This window comes from Bufo gargarizans, chromosome 10, assembly GCF_014858855.1.
Source record: "Bufo gargarizans isolate SCDJY-AF-19 chromosome 10, ASM1485885v1, whole genome shotgun sequence".
Classification (NCBI taxonomy): domain Eukaryota; kingdom Metazoa; phylum Chordata; class Amphibia; order Anura; family Bufonidae; genus Bufo; species Bufo gargarizans.
In genome coordinates, this window is record NC_058089.1 from 19968325 (window position 1) to 19987784 (window position 19460).

Below are 19460 nucleotides of genomic sequence, written 5' to 3' on the forward strand. Positions count from 1 at the left end.
AGCATTCCTAAAAAGGGTTATTGCTCTGAGCAATACCACGGGGTGTCCCACCGCTGACACCTCTAGCGATCAGCAGTTTTCTGGCAGGAAGTCTTCGGTGGTTCTGCAGCACCCCCACAGGGGAAAGGAAGCATTACACATTTCCCGTTGAGATTAATAGCTTTTACTTACAATGCACAGATGTGTCGATGTTCTATAGGGTGAGATTGGGTTTACACTCTATGACTACCACGTGAGAATGAAACTCTGCCCAGTCACGTCGGCCGCAATGTTTTACTGGTGCAGTGTCTTGCTCATGTGTGCATGGGCCGACGTGGGTGGGCAGAGTGTCATCCGCATATAGCAGTGGCCCCATGTAAACCCAGCCTAAAAAAAAGCTATTTGTAGCTACTCCCTGCCTTTTCTAATAGATGGGGGTCCTTCATTAAACTATATAAATTAGTTGCCTGTTAGGCTACTTTCACACTGGCGTTTCTGGGTCCGCTTGTCAGATCCGTTTCAAGACTCTCACAAGCGTCCCAAAACGGTTCAGTTCAGCCCCAATGTATTCTGAATGGATAAGGATCCGTTCAGAATGTATCAGTTTGGCTGCGTTTGGTCTCCGTTCCGCTTTTGAGTCAGACACCAAAATGCTGCTTGCAGCGTTTTGGTGTCCGCCTGACAATGCGGAGCCAAACGGATCCGTCCTGACTTACAATGTAAGTCAATGGGGACGGATCCGTTTTCACTGACCTAATATGGTGCAATTGAAAACGGATCCATCCCCCATTGACTTTGAATGTAAGTCAAGACGGATCCGTTTTGACTTAGACTTTTTTTGGAAAGAATAATGCAAACAGATCCGTTCTGAACGGATACAAGCATTATCGGTGCGGATCCGTCTGTGCAGATACAAGACGGATCCGCACCGAACACAGGTGTGAAAGTAGCCTAACTATTGGGCAGACTAGATGGGCCAAATGGTTCTTATCTGCCGACACGTTCTATGTTTCTATGTACTAACGGAGATAACCTCAAAAGAGAACCCCCACCTTACTCCTTTTTAGATGGGAATGTCGCACTCTTTATAAATGCGGCATGTGCGCCTATTTGTCCGTTCCTTTTTTGGCATATAAAGTGTCTTAAAACTACGACACTCTGGGTGGCGTATTTTTTGTCCACATTTTTTGGGTGTAATTGAGATTTGTTTTTGGCGCACTTTTTCAGATGTGTTCTACATTGTAATGTTTGACCTTTTGCAAACAGCTTTTTGTCTAATAAACTTAACATTTTACTGTCTTTTTTGCTAATGTATAGGGACAGGCAACATTTTTCTAATATTCTAATAACTAGGGCTGAAATGTCCTTTGCTGCTAAGGGACATCCGTCTTCCTAAAAGCACAGTGCTGTATTACGGAGACCGGCTGGGAGCTGGTGGGCGTCTGTCTGCGCTGCTCTCCCATATAGTAGTGGGGCCATTTAGTTATTATAGGTGAGATGTATATTAATATAGAAATAAATCTCTTTCCTTTCTTCTTGCTCACTGATCAGCGTGGCCAGCACTGTCGGTGAGCTCTTCTTCTGTACCCCCGGCACGCTGTGTGAGTAACCAGGACATATTGCATATGTTGCAGGCCAAATATTTGTCCCACACATAGGCTGCCGTTATATGGTTAATGGATGCGCCAAAAACAACCTGGACCACATAGACACTTGGCGGCATGAGCCACATTAATAAATTTAGGTTCAATAGTCTTGCGCCACAATTTCTAAGTACTATCAGGCTGCAGACAAAATACGGCTCATTTAAGAACAGTTGTGCGCCAAATAATAATAAATCAAACCCTAAATGCGTGCACACGATGGAGAAAAAAAAGGGCAGAAAATAACGGAGGAGGAGGCGAGCTTAATAAATGTGCCCCATTGACTTTTACTTGATTTACTTATTTCTGTATTTATTTTTCATTTTGGAAACCTGAAAATTCTGAAAAGTCACTTGAGTTTTGACTGGAGCGTTTTTTTTGTTTGTTTTTTTTTAAGCAAATCTTTAAATTTCTCTCCCCTCTCTTAGCCAGTAATTGTTCGGCATCATTGGGTACACCGAAGACGTCAAGCGGGGAAATGCCGGCAGTGTGGAAAGGTGAGGTGCAGCAGGAATATGTGCTCGTTGCTGGGTCATGTAGATTGCTTAATTTTGAGAAAAACCCGTGAGGATTGCATGAGGTTTTCCTGTAAGGTGGTAAAGGGTAATCGTTGTGGACAGAAAATCCTATAACTTTTTCCATTTTTACAATCTGTACTTGCTGTCAGTGAATGGAAACAGTCATTATTTTTTCAAAGGGGCGTCTGTCAGCAGATTTGTCCCTATGACACTGGCTGACCTGTTACTTGTGCGCTTGGCAGCTGAAGGCATCTGTGTTGGTTCCATGTTCCTATGTGCCCGCATAGCTGAGAAACATGTTTTTATATATGCAAATGAGCCTCTAGGAGCAACGGGGGTGTCGCCGTTACACCTAGAGGCTCTGCTCTCTCTCTGCAACCTCTGTGCCCCCCTGCACTTTGATTAACTTTAGGAGAAGTCAGGGCTACGTGTGATCACATTTACACTGTATGGCCCTGTCAATCAAAGTGCAAAGGGCATGACAGTTGCACCGAGAGCAGAGCTTCTAGTTGTAACGGTAACGCCTCCGTTGCTCGTAGAGGCTCATTTACATACATTAAAACATGCACTTAGAAGCTATGTGACACTGGCGCTTGTACTAAAACCTATATCTATCTGTCGCTGCGGTACCGATGCAATACCGCTATTGCTGCAAATAATCTAAAACATCAAAAAGTACAAATTGGTCCTACGCGACTATAACCCCACACCTATTCAGACACCTTAGATAGAGGTATACGTGCGTATACGGCATGAAGCCAAGTATGTAACGTACTGAGCTCCGCTGTCACTCGCTGCCCGTGTTACGCCTCTATTATATTGGTGTTTCTTATCGTGGGGGGGGGGGGGGGGATAGAAGGTCCTATCAACTAGTGTGCCCTGGCCGGTGGCGCCACTCAAACAGAGCGCCTAGTGAAAAAACAAAACGACGCGTGACGACGTGAATACTTTGATATAATTCGTCAGGGATGTGCACTGACTCTCCTGCTGTCCCTTGTATAGGCTGCCCTTCCCATTTTAACCCTTAATGCATCTTGCACTGTCTGATACTTAGAACTGCTTCATTTCCTGCTGTGGTCCCATACTGTACCTCCACCTTTTATAGGGGTATGCTCTGCTGCATGCTGTTTTATGGAGGTCTTCATTCCTAGAGAAGAATACAGTGCTCTTCAGAAGAGCCACAAGCGACTACTGATTCACAGCACAGATCTATAGCATGCAGCCATATGGAGTCCATCCATGTAGTTCGCTGCTTGCATGGGCCCTTAGAATAATTTTTTGCCCAGGTAGCTTGTGTTCCCCACCAGATCTGACATGGCATATATAGAAATTAGGGACGCTATTATTAGGTGCCCTAGAAAGTATGCCGAGAAGGCCATCAGCATCCCTAAGGTTGTATTCAGAAGTTGCAGGTTGAAGAGCGGTGAAAAACAGCATGTCGTTTTGCTGAGGCTTGCCATGAGGCAGGGGCCTAGCTATAGGGGAAGCTGCAGCTTTGGGGTCCTGACTTAGAAGGGGCCCATCCAGGAGGAGGAGGACTAAAGGATTTGGTCAGGGCCTCCTCAACAGTATTACAGAATAAAATTATATACAGTGACAGTATAGACTGTAGAAAACGGATGGGACAGCTGCCGGCCCTGGTCTGAGAGAGCGATCTTAACTAGCCACAGGAGTGGGGGCGGCAAGGAAGGGGTTGCGAAAAAATTACTGTAGGATTGAGCCCCATTCAAAAATTTGCTGTGGGGCCCAGTCATTTCTAGCTACGCCACTGCCATGAGGGTTTTTAAAGGGGGAACACAATTTCTTTCTAAGGACGCCTTCACTCGGGACGGATTTTGAGGCAGAAAATCCCGCGACTGAAAATCCGTTCCACAAAATCTGCCGCGTGGGAAGGCTCGCTAACTTTTCACCTGTAAAAACGTGTGGCCAATTGCTGCAAATCAAAATGGATTTGAAGGGCATGGAGAAGTTGGTTAGAAATCTAAAGTGTATAGCCATTTCTCATTACAACCACTGAAGTCTCATGACACCTAGGTCTTTACCAATCGTATTTGTTTGTCATTGTAATGCATTATATGTCACAGAAGTTAATTTGATCTTTTCAGGGCTTCCAGCAAAAGTTTGCCTTTCACAGCAAAGAGATTGTTGCCATCAGCTGTTCGTGGTGCAAACTGGCAGTGAGTTTTGTGGTTGTCTGCTTCTCGTGTCACTGGTTTATATATAGATATATTAGCATTAGCACTATTACCATATTTTTCGCTCCATAAGACACACCAGACCATAAGATACACCTAGGATTTAAAGGAGAAAAATAAGAAAAAATATTTTTCATCAGACACCCAAGCTTTATTATACTACAGATCAGACCCTATTCCTACTCAGACCTCAGATCAGACCTCCCTTTCCTCCTTGGATTAGACTCCCATTCCTCCTCAGAGCTCAGATGAGACCCTCAAACTCCATCAGGCAAAAAATAAAAAAATGAATTAACTTGCATCTCCTGCTCTGGACTGCCATGACACTTACTGCTCCCTGGTCTTTTTCCAGCCTAGTGCTGCACTGAACTGACGTTGCACAGAGTAAGGTTATAATGTGCACCTATAGGCGTCAGTCCTGATTCTGTATGCAGTCAAGACTCATGCAGTGAAGAAGACCAGAGAGCGGTGAGTACAGCCAGCGCAGTGCTACACTCACTGCATGCTGATGACCGCTTCTATAATGGAGGTGATCATTAGTATTTGCGCCATAAGATTCACTGCCACTCCCCCTCTTTTGGGGGGGGGGGGGGAAAGTGCTTCTTATGGTGCAAAAAATATGATAAATGCAATTTTGTTGAATTTTTATTAAATGCACATTGTAGGGGCTGCTTCAAGCTCTGTATTAGGAAACGGAGCTCAGAGCGCTGTGAAGATGTATTGAGAAATTAATCGGCGCAGAATTTTGGACCTAAATAGAACATAATGACAAAAAGTGGAAATTCTTTTAAATTTTTCATGAGTTAATATTGCCCTCACTTTGGCCCCATACAAACCATAATCCACCAAGAAAACGGAAGGATAGGATCCAACACTTAGTGGACATTTCTTGTCAATCAGCTGCATTAATGAGACGTCTCCCTGTCTATTTACAGACCTCAGTTCCTCTTTTTCTTGTATTTTACGTGCCCTTCAGTGCTCCTGACTATACGCCTTCTCACCCCCTCAGTACCACAACAAAGTCTCATGCTTCATGCTGCACCACATAGAGGAGCCCTGTTCTTTAGGGGCTCACGCTGCTGTCATTGTGCCCCCTACATGGATTATTCGAGTGCGCCGACCACAGGTGAGTGACCTCTCGCTCCCTCTTCCTTGTCATTACTTGACATTCTTCTGTTCTTATTTTGTGTTGTAATTCCTTACAGAGCTCAATCAAATCCAGCAAGAAGAAGAAGAGACCGTCATTCAAGAGGAAACCCAGCAAGAAGGGAGCCGAGGTGGGCTTGATAATATTAGAATAGGACTTTCAAAGGGTTTTCCCATTATAACAGCTTGTCACCTATCCACCATAAGTATCTGATCAGTGGGGGTCTGACTGCTAGGACCCCTATTGATCTCAACAATAGGGATCTGAGTACCCTGAGTGAATGGTGTGATGGTCACACAAGGTGCTGCCACTTTATTCATCTTTGTGGGATTGTAGGATATACCTGAGGGCAGCACTTGGTCATCCCCTGCAGTCCATATGGAGCAGCAGAGTGCCTGCGTGACCATCACCCCATTCCTTAGGGATCCCTGTTCTTCAGATTGATGGGTGTCCCAGCTGTCAGACCGCTACTGATTGTTAGGTTCTCTCCTGTTGAAGTGGGTCCTCTAAGCAGCTTTTCCATAAAAGCAGATCTTGAGTAGAGAAACAAATGTAGCAGATCCAAAGAGCAGAGAGTGCAGAACTGTAAATTTGATGCAACTGTCTAACATAGGTCTGGAGTAGCGGAGCGGTTGTATCCATATTTGCTGAAGACCACTGAAGTGGAGAGATGTATTTAAATTGTAGCAGTCAATTGGTGACAGTTACAACCGAGTTGGTTTAGCTGAGCTGAATAGCCGAACTGATGCAGCGGAGTGGAGTTGCTGAGTTGATCTAGCAGATACAATGTGGCTGAGTTGCGCAATCAGATACGATGATGGGCAGGGATGCCACAAACGTCACGAATCATATAGTCCAATCATTGTGCGTTGGGTAGCTATGGCAAGCCGAAGCCCATCCAAAGATCAGGAGCGTAGTAGCATACAGCTCTGGATCTGGAACAGATAAGTAGTACTGATCAGATACTTACCACCTGTCCTTTGTATAGTTAAGTTGTTACGGTGGAGTTTATGATTGTATTTTGCTCATTATTTTTTCAATTGGCCTTTATTAAAAATATTGAGCTGTTCTGTCACTGTTTTTCTAGCGTGTACTTTCACTTTGTGCTAGTCATCTAATGAACCTTATCTCTAAACTACTGGGATGTCATAAACACTTATTTAAGCCACATTTTTTTAATCAGTAAGATAAGAACTGAGCTATAATGATTGTTTATCAGAGAGCAGAGATAAGTAGCTGTCAGCTCCTAGTCTGATGGAAAAGACAGAAAATCCAAAGGGTGCTTCTAGAGCATCTCAGCTCTGTACAGAAAAAAGGCTCCATATTTTTAATAAAGACCAATTAAAGAATATATTTTTAGCTCAAAATGAGTGCAATGCAATAATTTAAAACAAATGCCCCCAAAGGTGTACATAGCCTTTAAACCAGTGCAGGCTAAGTCCAGTACCTGAATAACTGTGATAACTCTGTCTCTTAGGAGCCTAGGATGCGACCCTTCATCATCAGACCTGCCCCATGCCCTCTCATGAAACCCGTGCTCGTGTTTGTGAACCCGAAAAGTGGAGGAAATCAAGTGAGGAGCCTTACTACACCTTACACGTCTTATTTCTTTACTTGCTAAATGTATAAATATAAAATGAGACGACTAGGATTTATGTGCTCTGTGCTGGAGGCAATATGGGACCTGCAGCTCCATTTGCTGCCTAAGCTTAGAGGTAAAACCCTCTAGGGATGATATAGATATGCAAAAGTATGCCAGTAGGACGGAGGGAAAAAGTGAGGAAATCTTGGTTGGGAAACGAGAAGAATCTCCATAAAGGAGCTGTTTGGTTAGAAAAGCATTTGCTGAAACCCCTGTTGGGTCCTTATGAGTTAATAGATTGAGGGGAGAGGGGGATCCCTGGCTTTTACATTGACCGCGGGTCGGAGAAGCCTGCTACATAGAGCTTTTATGTAGATAGCCCATTTTCAGCGAGTACCATGTAATTACTTAAAGGGGTTCTGCAGTTTTTTTAAACTGATTATCTATCCTATGGATAGATCATCAGCATCTGATCGGCGGGGGTCCGACACCTGGGACCCCCGCCATACAGCTGTTTGAGAAGGCAGAGGTGCTGGCAGTAGCGCCGTGGCCTTCTCGCTGTTTACCGCAAGCCCAGTGACATCACGACTAGTATCACAGGCCTGGGTGGGGCTAAGCTCCGTTCAGTTTAAAAAAACTGCAGAACCCCTTTAATTCACCTGTGGTGGTGCTGCTGGGAAATTGAATCCCCTACAGATTTTGGCTGATGGCTTGGGGTCCTAGCAGCAAGACACACTGAGATCAGTCTAGAATCCTTTTAACAAAAAATAATTTTAAGAAAACAACCCCTTTAAGTTTGCTTAATCCCTTTCTACCCTGCACTATTAAAGTGGGGTCATTTTTGGGTGATTTCTATTTTGTAAACCTCACAAAGTGACTTTAGACCTGAACTGGTCCTTAAAAAGTGGGTTTTGGAAATTTTCAGAAAGATTTCAAGATTTGCTTCTAAACTTCTAAGCCTTCTAACGTCCCCAAAAAATAAAATGGCATTCACAAAATGATCCAAACATGAAGTAGATAGATGGGAAATGTAAAGTAATAACTATTTTTGGAGGTATTACTATCTATTATAAAAGTAGAGAAATTGAAATTTGGAAATGTAATTTTTTTTTAAAAAAAATTGGTAAATTTGGTATTTTTTTTAATAAATAAAAATGAAATATTTTTACTCCAATTTACCACTGTCATGAAGTACAATATGTGATGAGAAAAAAAACAAATGCAATCGCACTCTGCATCCAGCACTCTGCCCTGCCTCTATGCTGGATGTTGAATGAGGCATTGGTGTAAATTTTGGCCAAAGTGTAATAAGCCACTCACCACATCAAGGTCGCCTCCATGAGTGGTCCCTAACACTAGTTCCTACCTGTTATGGGCCATGACAGCCACACAAAGTCCAGGGAGCGCAGGTACAGCATGCACGCCAAGCACATGTGATGAGAAAACATTCTCAGAATGGCTTGGATAAGTAAAAGCGTTTTAAAGTTATCGCCACATAAAGTGACACATGTCAGATTTGCAAAAAAATGGCCTGGTCCTTAAAGAATAACTGTCATGTTTTCATCAAAAAATCTATTTTAGCATAATTTACTGCTGCAGCAGCATTATTCATAAAGCAATCATTAGTTTCTTTACATACCACTGTTTTCCTTGAGTTTTCCCCTTAGTTACGGCTGTCTTAAATGCTACAATATGAGTATCTTCTCAAGAAGGCTCCTTTGCCAGTTCTCTGAGGCCAAAACTGCATTCCTTTACTTCCCATACACACTTGCTGTAGCCAGCATCTTCCTGCCAGCCAATCAGATTGGATTACTGAGAGACACGCCTCCTCACTCTGAAGCCTAATGCAGGAATGCAGTGTGAAGGACCGCCCCTCCGTCTTCCTGTCTTCTTAGCCGGAGACAGATGAGCCCTAGTAACGGTCTTTTAAGGGAGCAGTGGAAAGGGACAGGGGACACTAATGAAAGCTGTTATTATAAGGTAATTACAGATATTTTGACAATCATTGACAGACTAACTCAGGTATACATGCCTAGCTCTAATAAACTAGCAAATAAAAATAAAAATATGACAGTTATCCTTTAAGATGAAAATTGGGCAGGGTCCTGAAGGGGTTAAACAGCTATTAGAAGAAAATTGGACCCCCATGGATCTGATATTGATGATCTATCTTGTGAATAGGTCATCAGTATTAAAGAGCCAGACAACTCCGTTAACACGTACCAACGTAATAGTACCACTCTGTGATGGTGCGGGCTCAGGAGCTGTGCCTGCGCCATCACTTGTCAGCTGTATTATATAGCTGGCACCCTGCTCTCACTGCCTGAATCAGAGATAACTCTGATCCCGGCAGATGAACACCTCAGATGCTGAGATCCATAACCACCCCAGCATATGAGCAATTAGAGGGAGGGGGCTGTGAACACAGTCAGTGGGTGCTGAGTGTCGTGGCCCTGGTGTTGAGGCCTGCAATGTTAACGCCTTGAATGCCAGAAAAAATTCTTACACACTGTAATACAGAAATATATGTTGTTATAAAAGCAGATTTGTAAAAAGTTGTGAATACTTTGGGTTCTCCAAGATTTTCTAAGCTGCAGGGTTTGTCCAGATGTCTTGACAGTCTTGATGTATGTTGTGTAGTATTAGGGGGGGGGGGGGACGCACTGTCTGCAGTCTGATGAATTTGGTGCCTATCCTCAATAGGGTGTGAAGATCCTTCAGTCCTTTATGTGGTATCTGAATCCACGGCAAGTGTTTGACCTAAGCCAAGGTGGTCCAAAGGAAGCGTGAGTATTCACATTTGACTAGTTCATGCATTACTCATCGGCGTGTGAAAGTGTCCGGATGTAAAATGTCATTTAGTATTAATGCAAGACTGGAATGCAGTTGGTGTCAGTCTGTGGGTCTAGACATATGGAAGTGTTTACCATTTACATTAAAATCCATACGTCTTACATATGGGTAAGTGTGGTATTAAAGACGTCGTTTGAGATGAGAAAAAGAGTATGACCTTTTCGTTGCAGGAAACAGTGCCACTTTTGCCTGTAGGTTGTGTTTGGTATTGCAGCTCTGAGTTTAGTCCTATACAAGTTAATGAGGTTGGGCTCCAATACTGGACAAGGCCCATTGGCAAAAGGGGCGCTGTTTCTGGGAATAAAAAAAAAGGCATACCCCCTTTTTTTTTTTTTTTTTTTTTCCTAATCTCAGTTGTAGCTCCAGTTACATGTTTCACTTTATAGGGCATAGTTTCCTAATACGCATGCAGTGACCTGGCAGAGTTCTCGTTAGTGACCGACATCCTGCGTTAAGTGTCTTATATCAGCCTGCAGTTGGCTAATGGGGCCCTTATTGGATGGGCAGTCTTTGCTGCAGTAATTGCATGTATACACTACTCACAAAAAGTTAGGGATATTTGGCTTTCGGGTGAAATTTATGGAAAACGTAAAAAGTTCCCGCTCCAGTGATAATATATAATGAAAGCAGATTAATTAAAGTAGAAGCAGCAATGGTGATTTCCTCATCTCAAACAATTTATTGACACAAAAGCCAACCCCAGTGCTGGGTATACCCCCACAAAAATGTCAGGGTCTCAATAACTTGTCATGTGGCCTTGAGCATCAATTACAGCTTGACACCGACGTCTCCTGCTGTTCACAAGTCGACTTATTGTCTGCTGAGGCATGGCACCCACTCTACTTGAAGGACGACCCTCAGGTCATTGAGGTTCTGGGGTACAGAGTTACGAGCCTCTACACGGTGACTCAGCTGATCCCATAGGTTTTCAATGGGGTTCAGGTCTGGAGAAAGTGCAGGCCACTCCATTTGAGGTCCCCCAGTCTCCAGCAGCCGTTCCCTAATGATGTGACCTCGATGAGCTGGCGCATTGTCCTCCATGAAGATGACATTAGGCCGGTGTTGTTTCTGCAGAGGCACAATGACTGGATTAATGATTTTATTCAAGTAGTATGGGCTTGTCACTGTACCATTCACAAAGTGTAGGGCAGTTCTGTATTGACACCTGCCCGCACTGTAACACCACCACCACCAAAGGCTCATCTGGTGACTACAGTGGGTGATGCATAGCGCTCTCCTGGACGTCTCCAACATCGTTGGCGGCCATCATTTCTGCTCAGCGTAAATCGACTTTCATCAGTGAACAGCACTGAGGCCCACTGGTCCCTCATCCATTGTAGATGCTCCCCGGCCCATGCAAGACGATGACGCCTGTGGTCAGGTACCCCTGCAGGTCGTTTAGAATGCAGACCACGCTGATGTAAACAGTTTTGAATGGTCTGACGTGACACTTGGGTGCCTCTCACCTCCCTTAAATGTGCCTGGAATTGTATGGCACCCATCATCCGGATCTGCAGGCATTGTTCACAATGTAGCGGTCATCAGTGTGGGATGTGGCCAAAGGACGTCCACTTCTCTGCCTTTCTGTGACTCTTCCAGTCTCCCCGTATCTCTGATACAACCTCCTGGTGACACTCTAAGCTCAGTGGCCACTTCCGTCTGAGAACATCCTGCTTGAATTCTCGCAATGGCTCGTACACCTGTTTATGCTGTATATTGCCACTCAGAATGCCATTATACCTTATATTCTAAGTAAAGGTTGAATAAAAAAAATCCCAATAAAAACGTAATTCAAACAATAGGTCATTTTCTGATGACACATCCCTTTTAAAACCAACTTTCCGGCTCACCTAGCCCTGAAACTGATCTGCTGCTATTTATGTGGAAGAGTGTGGTCACAAAACACCATGTGGTTATGTAACCAGCTGCTCACCCCCTCTGACACCTCTCTGCACAGTGTGATTTACACCTCCAACTATAGAAATAGTTATTGCTCAATTTGCTGAAAAATTAACCCATGAATCAGACCCCTCTGCCTATGAACACTGGGTGTATATGTATACGCTGCGGTATGTCTCTGGTTCTTTCAGAAACACGTTAAAATTGTCTTGTACGTGCCTGAAGATCCATGTTTTTTTTGCATTTCTTTAAAGGGGTCGTCTCACTTCAGTAAATTGCATTTATCATGTAGAGGACGTTAATACAAGGCACAAGGAATACAAAATTCTGGACAAGGTTTTGACTGCTACAGCCCTTCATATGGGGTTGTCAGGCAGATTTGGTGTCCTGATAACCATTCTGTGTCGGATTTCTCGGGTCTTTAACTCACGGCCCAGCTTGCAGCTTTTCTAAAAGCATAAAATGTGTAAAGCGAATTAGGAATACATCCATTGCGTTTCTCCACAGCTTCTTCTATCTTTTACTGGTTTTCTACTTTTATGTACATAAACAATCATCATTGCATATTGAAAAAAATCTGCCTTTTTCAAATATACTTTGTGTTTGTCAGTTTTCGAGATCTCGGTTTGTCGTCAGTGAATGAAAAAATTCTTAGACTGAAAATCATTTTTCGCTGCTGAGAGTTTGACATGGTTTCAGAAATATGTCCTTTTAGTGTATTTTAGTACAATGAGTACAGTCATATCGTACTCGTGGCTTGTTTGCGATGTGTCTTATGTGAGCTTTGTACATCTTTATTGTCTCTTCTGTGTACCGTACACTCACATTCACCCCCCTTTTATCTCCCGGCAGGTTAGAGATGTATCGGAAAGTTCCATCGTTGCGCATCCTGGCGTGCGGAGGTGATGGCACTGTGAGTCTTGTGTATCTCGGCTCGTGTTTCTCTCTGACTACTGTGCATTGTTCAGGGAAGCCGTGTGCCAGCTCGGCGCATCTTGTTTTCTCCACGTCTTCTAGCTGAAGATCTAAAACAACGCTATCCTCAGCATCGCCTGTCGTCTACTCCCTTCTGACTTCCCTATTCATAAGGAGAAATAAATAAGCCGCCTGCACATTGTCTACAAATTGGACCACTTTTAAAGGGCATCTGTCAGCAGATTTCTACCTATGACACTGGCTGACCTGACTGTGTTGGTTCCATGTTCATATGTGCCCGCATTGCTGAGAAAAATGAAGTTTTAATATATGCAAATGAGCCTCTAGGAGCAACGGGGGCGTTGCCATTACACCTAGCGGCTCTGCAACTGATGCGCCCTCTGCACTTTGATTGACAGGGCCAGGCAGTTTAAACGTTATCACGCCTGCCTGGCCGTGTCAGTGAAAGTGCAGAGGGCACGGCAGCTGCAGAGAGAGCAGAGCCTCTAGGAGTAACGTTAACGCCATCGGCTCATTAGCATATTTTAAAACCCATTTCTCAGCAATGCGGGCACATATGAACATGGGACCAACACAGACGCCTTCAGCCAAGCGCACATGTAACAGGTCAGACAGTGTCTTAGGTACAAATCTGCTGACAGATGCCCTTTAAGGTAAGGCCACGCAGGACTTGCCGCTGCGGATTTCGCTTTGAAATTACTGTGGATGCTATGCATTGCAAAGACAGCGATTGTGCAGCACAGATTAACACAGTGCAGATTTAAAATCCGCACCGCAGGTTAGTTCACACTTCAGAGGTTTTTTTAATAGCATGTTGACACGATTTGTTGAAATCTCATCTATTTTTCTGGTTCTGTAAGCCTGCAGCACAAACCTGCAAGGAAACAATCTGCAGTGTTCCCATCCTGTTTGCACTTTCATTAATAAACCTGGACTACACAACAGCATTACCATAGCCACAAGCGGGCTGCGTGTCCAAAATCACATGATGTAATATCATTGTTATTAGCTTGTCCGCACTTTTCAGAATTTGCAGTATAATAAAATGTTTTGTATTTCCACAGGTTGGCTGGATTCTCTCTGTGCTGGATCAGCTGCACCTTTTTCCTCCTCCACCCGTTGCCGTCCTCCCTCTCGGCACAGGGAATGACCTTGCCAGAACACTCAACTGGGGTGGGGTAAGTCCTCTCCATACTAACCTATGTACAGCAGTGCCATCTTTAAAGGGCATAGCCATAGGGTATTCCATAGATGTCTAAAGGTTTTGGCATACCTCCTTTATACATATAACGGAAATGCAAAAATTGTGGGCGAGTTGTAATTTCCATTGATGCGATTTTGGGATATGTATGTATTTTTAATCAATTTTTATACAGATTTTTGGGAGACAAAGCAACCCAGGCAAGCATAGCAAGCGAACATCTCCTGCGGTCTCATCACCAAATGGATCTGCCTCCCACAAAATGACTGCTCAGATGACCCAGAATCTGAGGGGTTAAACTTCCATGATCAAAGTTTTATCTGATAATGATGTCTGCTGTGTGAAACAGCATGCACCCACCAGCTATGACTCAGCTCCTGAGAGGGTGCCACGTTTAAAGCCACAGCATCCGCCATACATGTACGGATTTATGGGAATTGTGTAATGTTCCAGTTCCCCTGTGGTGGTGCTGCCGGGTTAACTTACAGATAGAACTGCAGAATGCTGAAAAGACATAAAAAATTCCGTAATTAGTGGTAAAAATGTTAGTGCATGCCAGGATGCAACCAGCCCCCAAGGATACATGATAGAGACTGCACAGGAGCATCCACTAACACACCTATCATCCATGAGATGGATGGATGTTTAGTATTCTGAATGCACACAAGTAAGGGTTCTATAAGGTGCTGGTTACGTGTAGTGCACCATGATGTCTTACAGCCAATGGGCTCATGCACATGACTCTGATCGGCATGAGAAACACGGCAGTCCGTGTAGGCCGCAGCTCCCCTGACCCGAGCTGACTGTATCGTAGTAAATTATGATACAGACAGTTCCTATTTGATCCCAGGGCTATTGAAGTGTACTCACATCATCATGTGAATACACTGCAATAGACCCACGTTCAGATAGAGACTGACTGTACGATAAACTACCATCAGTAAATTTGGGCCAGGGAAACGGGATTCGGCTCCGCGAAATGTGGCTGACACAGGGTCTGTGTTTCCTGGGCCGATCGTGATCGTGTGGATGAGCCCTAATCGTGACTCCACTAGTAGATTCTCTCTTGAACTGTTTTATGCCACTCTTTGCTATTCAGCATTCTCCTTGCAAGAATGGGGCGCTATCCTACATTCTCCTATGGGCCAGAAAGGACCTCGAGCCCACTTACCACAACGAGGTGTGATCCCCCAGAACGGACTTTCCATGACTCTCATCGGCCGATTCCATCATCTGCTCATTTGTCCTGTCTGTGCTTCTGTTCTCCTAGGGTTACACAGATGAGCCCCTCTCTAAAATTCTTAGCCACGTGGAGGAAGGATCCGTGGTCCAGTTGGACAGGTGGAACTTAGAAGTGGAGCGAAACCTCGAGGCCTTTGAAGAGGACCGAGGCGAAGGAGCAACCGATAAAGTGAGTGATGACACAGCGACGGAACAACTTTACATAAAGACAGTGTTTTTAGAAATGAGCCTATAGGAATAATATATGATCAAGAATTAAAGGGGTGTCCCAGGATTTTAAAGGCCAGCAGTATATGATCGGCAGGGGTGCGACACCCCGCACCCCGGCTAGTCAGCTGTTTCAGTGTAGCTGCGGTACCAGAACCACAGCGTCGTCCATTGTGTATTGGACAGAACTGGTTACTGCAGCGCTGCTCCCATTGACGTCAACAGGAGCAGCACTGCAGTAACCAGCTCTGTCTGGAGCCACTCTAAAACAGCTGGTCCCCACCAATTAGATATGATCTAATATATTAAAATCCTGGAATACCCCTTTAAGACGAAAAAGTTGGTTTTAATATCTGCCTTTCTTCCTTCAGCTGCCTCTAGATGTCTTCAATAACTATTTCAGCCTGGGATTTGACGCTCGAGTCACTTTGGAATTCCATGAGTCCAGAGGTAAAGTCTCGTACATTGTCTAGACAATATATTGCAGTTTAAGATTTTGTGTAGACCCAACCTTTCCACCATGGAGGAAAACCCCTACAAAAATTCTCGTCCTTCAAACACCTACATCTATCGCATGGTCTACTGTGATAGCTGTTTTCCTAGGAAGCCCAGACTTCCCTGGTTGGGAAACATGATTCTTGGTCCTGGGCTTTAAACCTGCACCATTATATGTGTACAGCACAGGTGTAAACCTAACGTGTCTAGCAAGAGCAGGTAGGGTCTGTGGCTGTTTACAACTGCTTCCGTCCTCTTATTTGTGGTCTACATAGTCCTCAGTCAGTGCTATTTACTTATCAGAGGCAGTGCGTAAGCACAGTGTGCCCCCCTCCCGCCATGGCAGGGCTTCTGGCTCTTTGCAAACCCAGATCAACTCTGCCAGTGACTGATGTCACCACAGGGGTCTGTGGGGACATGCCAACCCAAACAATCACCATAGCCGCCCCGTAATCTATGACTATACATAATTACCTATATATCAAAGCGACCGCAGCTAAATAGGGAACCCATTCTCGTATTTTGTTTTAGTGTGAATTTGCAAATGATAAGAATTAGAGAACAAAGAAAAATGACAGAGACAGTGTTCGTGTTTGGAAACCTCCATTAAAGAGGACCCGTCCCCTCTCCTGACATGTCAGTTTTCGTAACTACAGTTCTGCCCATAATTATTCATACCCCTGGCAAATTTTGACTTAGTTACTTTTATTCAACCAGCAAGTAATGTTTTGACGGGAAATGACATAGGTGTCTCCCAAAAGATAATACGACGATGTATAAGAGGCATTATTGTGGAAAAAAAACATTTCTCAGCCTTCATTTACATTTGAGCAAAAAAATACAAGATGTTCGGCACTGTGGAAAATCTCAGAGGACGTGGTCGGAAGCCAAAAGTGACACCTGTGCTGGCCAGGAGGATAGTTAGAGAGGTGAAAAAGAATCCAAGGATCACTGTTCTGGTTCTGACAAAGCTGCCAGTTTGATTTGATGTACTGCTCCAAATTAATTAAGATACGTGCACGGAGAGATCAGACAGACAACTCACTACATGGAGTTAATCAGTATCTCTGGTTTATTTCTGAAAACAACATGGGTTTCATGAGAGGAGGGAGTGGGAGGGGGGGTGAAAGATAAAGTATATATTTTCTATTGGCTATGAACTCTCTACTTTTCTGTAACCTTGACGGCCAGAGGAAATTCCTTCTCCCTCCCCCCTGGGTGAAACCGTTACTTCTATCTTTGTAGCTGCTTGCTTGAGCTGAACAGAAACCACAAAGAAACACATGATAAAAACACAAAGTAAGATTCTAGTTTATAGGTGTTGGCTGAATGCCTGGCCACCATCTTAGCTCAACAAGCAAGTATCCATTTTGTATCAATAGTCCATAACAGTCCCCCCTTGGAGACTTGATTGTAGACTTTCCCTTCTCCTAGCGAATCCCCTGGGCATACCATTCGTATCCTCTTCACCCGCAGTGGCGACAACCTACCCCTTATAGGTAGGCTCCCGGTTGCTCGGACTTGTGGTAATACCCTGGCATTCATCTCACCCTATCTCAGCCAGGCATCATTGTGAGGAGGGGGAGCTGTGTTGAACGATGTTTCCTTCTGTCCTTCCTCATCGTAGAGGAGCATAATAGTTCGTTCATCAGTTTTCTTCATTCTTTGAAAAGCGGGTCACACAAATAAGAACGAGCTTAATCACTACATATATCACCAGTATTATTAGGGCTACCTGCAATATTACCTGGACAATTCCCATGAGCCAACCCCCAATACCTTTGAACCAGTTATTGGGGTTAAGGGAAGAGAAGGTATCAGACCACCATGTATCTTTACCAGCTTTATGCGCGTCCAGCCATTTATCTCTTAAATCCGCCATTTTCTCTATACCCACCTTAACTTGCAAATTACCCTGCGGGTCTATGTAATGGCAACAAGAGGGTCCCACAACCTGGCACATACCTCCATCTTTAGCTGTAACATAATCTAGAACTAATGTGTGTTGGTTGGTGACAATGATTAACTGGTTTTGCACAATGTTTGAGGTATTCATAAGTCTCATCTCTTCCCATATTTGGTCATCCAGGTCTGTTGCTACTACCAGATGATCCCACATCTGCGCTATCATGGGATATATGAAGATGGAACTAACAATTTTGTTGGTAATGCTCATCTCTACTACATGTGGCTTGCCATTTGGTCTGGGTGTGTTATCTTTGGCCCTATGATACAAGGTGTGTTTAGGTACTGCATTTATGCCAATTTCAGAGTGTGGTACTATAAAGGTGGCAGGAGTAAGCCTGGCGATGGTGCACAGTCCTGTGACATTCTGGGATAACCATTTGTACACTTTGTGTCCACAAACTAAGTATATATCTTCTGGAACTTCTGTGCTATTGAATAATCGGGTAATTAGTTTGGCTAATTGTGTCCCTTTCGCCAACTCATATCCTTTTGACTGACTTTCGGTGTCGTTAGCTAATATACCTGTCAGGAGATCCTGTACAGTACGGTTGTTACAGGGCAGATCCTTTCCGTTCTCAGCATCTACACCAATACACTGCACGTGGCTGTCTGTTTTTGAATCATTGCAACCTGAGTGTATGTGTGGACTAAATGTCATACCTTTGGTTTGTACTTGGAGACAATAACAGTGTGTCCAGCTAGGAAAACATGTGACATTAGCCCAGTGTCCCTCTTGCCAAGGAGTAGAGCTATAATCTACCGAGGGGCCTGATCTGTTTATCATGAGCCATGGGGCATCTGCCCACCCTGCAACAGGTAAGGCTACTTCCCTGTCCTTGTTTGTACTGGATTTAACTTGGTGTATGCTAGTGAGAAATATGGTAGAATTAGACAGGTCAATCAGTTCAGAAAGTTCCAAGGGAATTGCAACATAAGGCATACTGGTTGAACTCACGGGACTGTGGGTACAGATCCAACAATCTGAGTGTCTCAACCCCTGGACTAGAATTTGATGGTGCCGTGTCAGTGAATTGTCCCATTCATCACCCAGTGGCGTGAACACTGCAGATATGCCCACTGTCAAAGTCATGATCAGTATGTGAATCCTCATGGCTTATTGTTCCAGGGTCGTCGGGACAGCCTTTACTCTTTTACAATGTGAGGTGTGGATCCAGGTAAGCCTCCATCGAGTTTCACAGAGGTCGGGGTAGTCAGCAACACCTGGTAAGGCCCCTTGTATCGTGGTTCGAGGGCGTTTCTGACGTGTTTCTTGACCACCACCCACTCTCCAGGTTTGAGAGTGTGTATTCCCTCTAGGGAGTCAGGATCTGGAATGGAAGAGAAAACTTGTGCACATATATTAGACAATTGTTTACTATGGGCAATCACATATTTAGCAACAGATTCATAATGCATTTGCAATTGCTGTGGGAAGTACTGTCCCATCCTAGGCCGTGTCCTAAACAAAATTTGGTGTGGAGGCCTAGGGGTGTGTCTAACTGAAAATAGTGCTATTGGCAGGCATTGTACCCAACTGAGCCCTGTCTCCCCAGTCATTTTCAGCATCTTGGACTTCAGTACCCCGTTCAGTCGTT

The 19460-nt window shown here is 44.3% G+C and overlaps 1 protein-coding gene across 7 annotated transcripts in view; it reads left to right on the forward strand.

The window, feature by feature from the left end:
* Positions 1–19460, forward strand: part of DGKZ (diacylglycerol kinase zeta) — a 181889-nt gene that overhangs the window by 119336 nt on the left and 43093 nt on the right. For all 7 annotated transcript variants that reach the window (XM_044269558.1, XM_044269560.1, XM_044269561.1 and 4 more), the window contains 10 exons: positions 2051–2119; positions 4246–4317; positions 5345–5461; positions 5541–5612; positions 6960–7055; positions 9768–9850; positions 12669–12729; positions 13817–13930; positions 15224–15364; positions 15774–15852. In XM_044269558.1, the coding sequence (XP_044125493.1) occupies positions 2051–2119; positions 4246–4317; positions 5345–5461; positions 5541–5612; positions 6960–7055; positions 9768–9850; positions 12669–12729; positions 13817–13930; positions 15224–15364; positions 15774–15852 (904 nt within the window). The remainder of the gene's footprint in view (positions 1–2050; positions 2120–4245; positions 4318–5344; positions 5462–5540; positions 5613–6959; positions 7056–9767; positions 9851–12668; positions 12730–13816; positions 13931–15223; positions 15365–15773; positions 15853–19460) is intronic.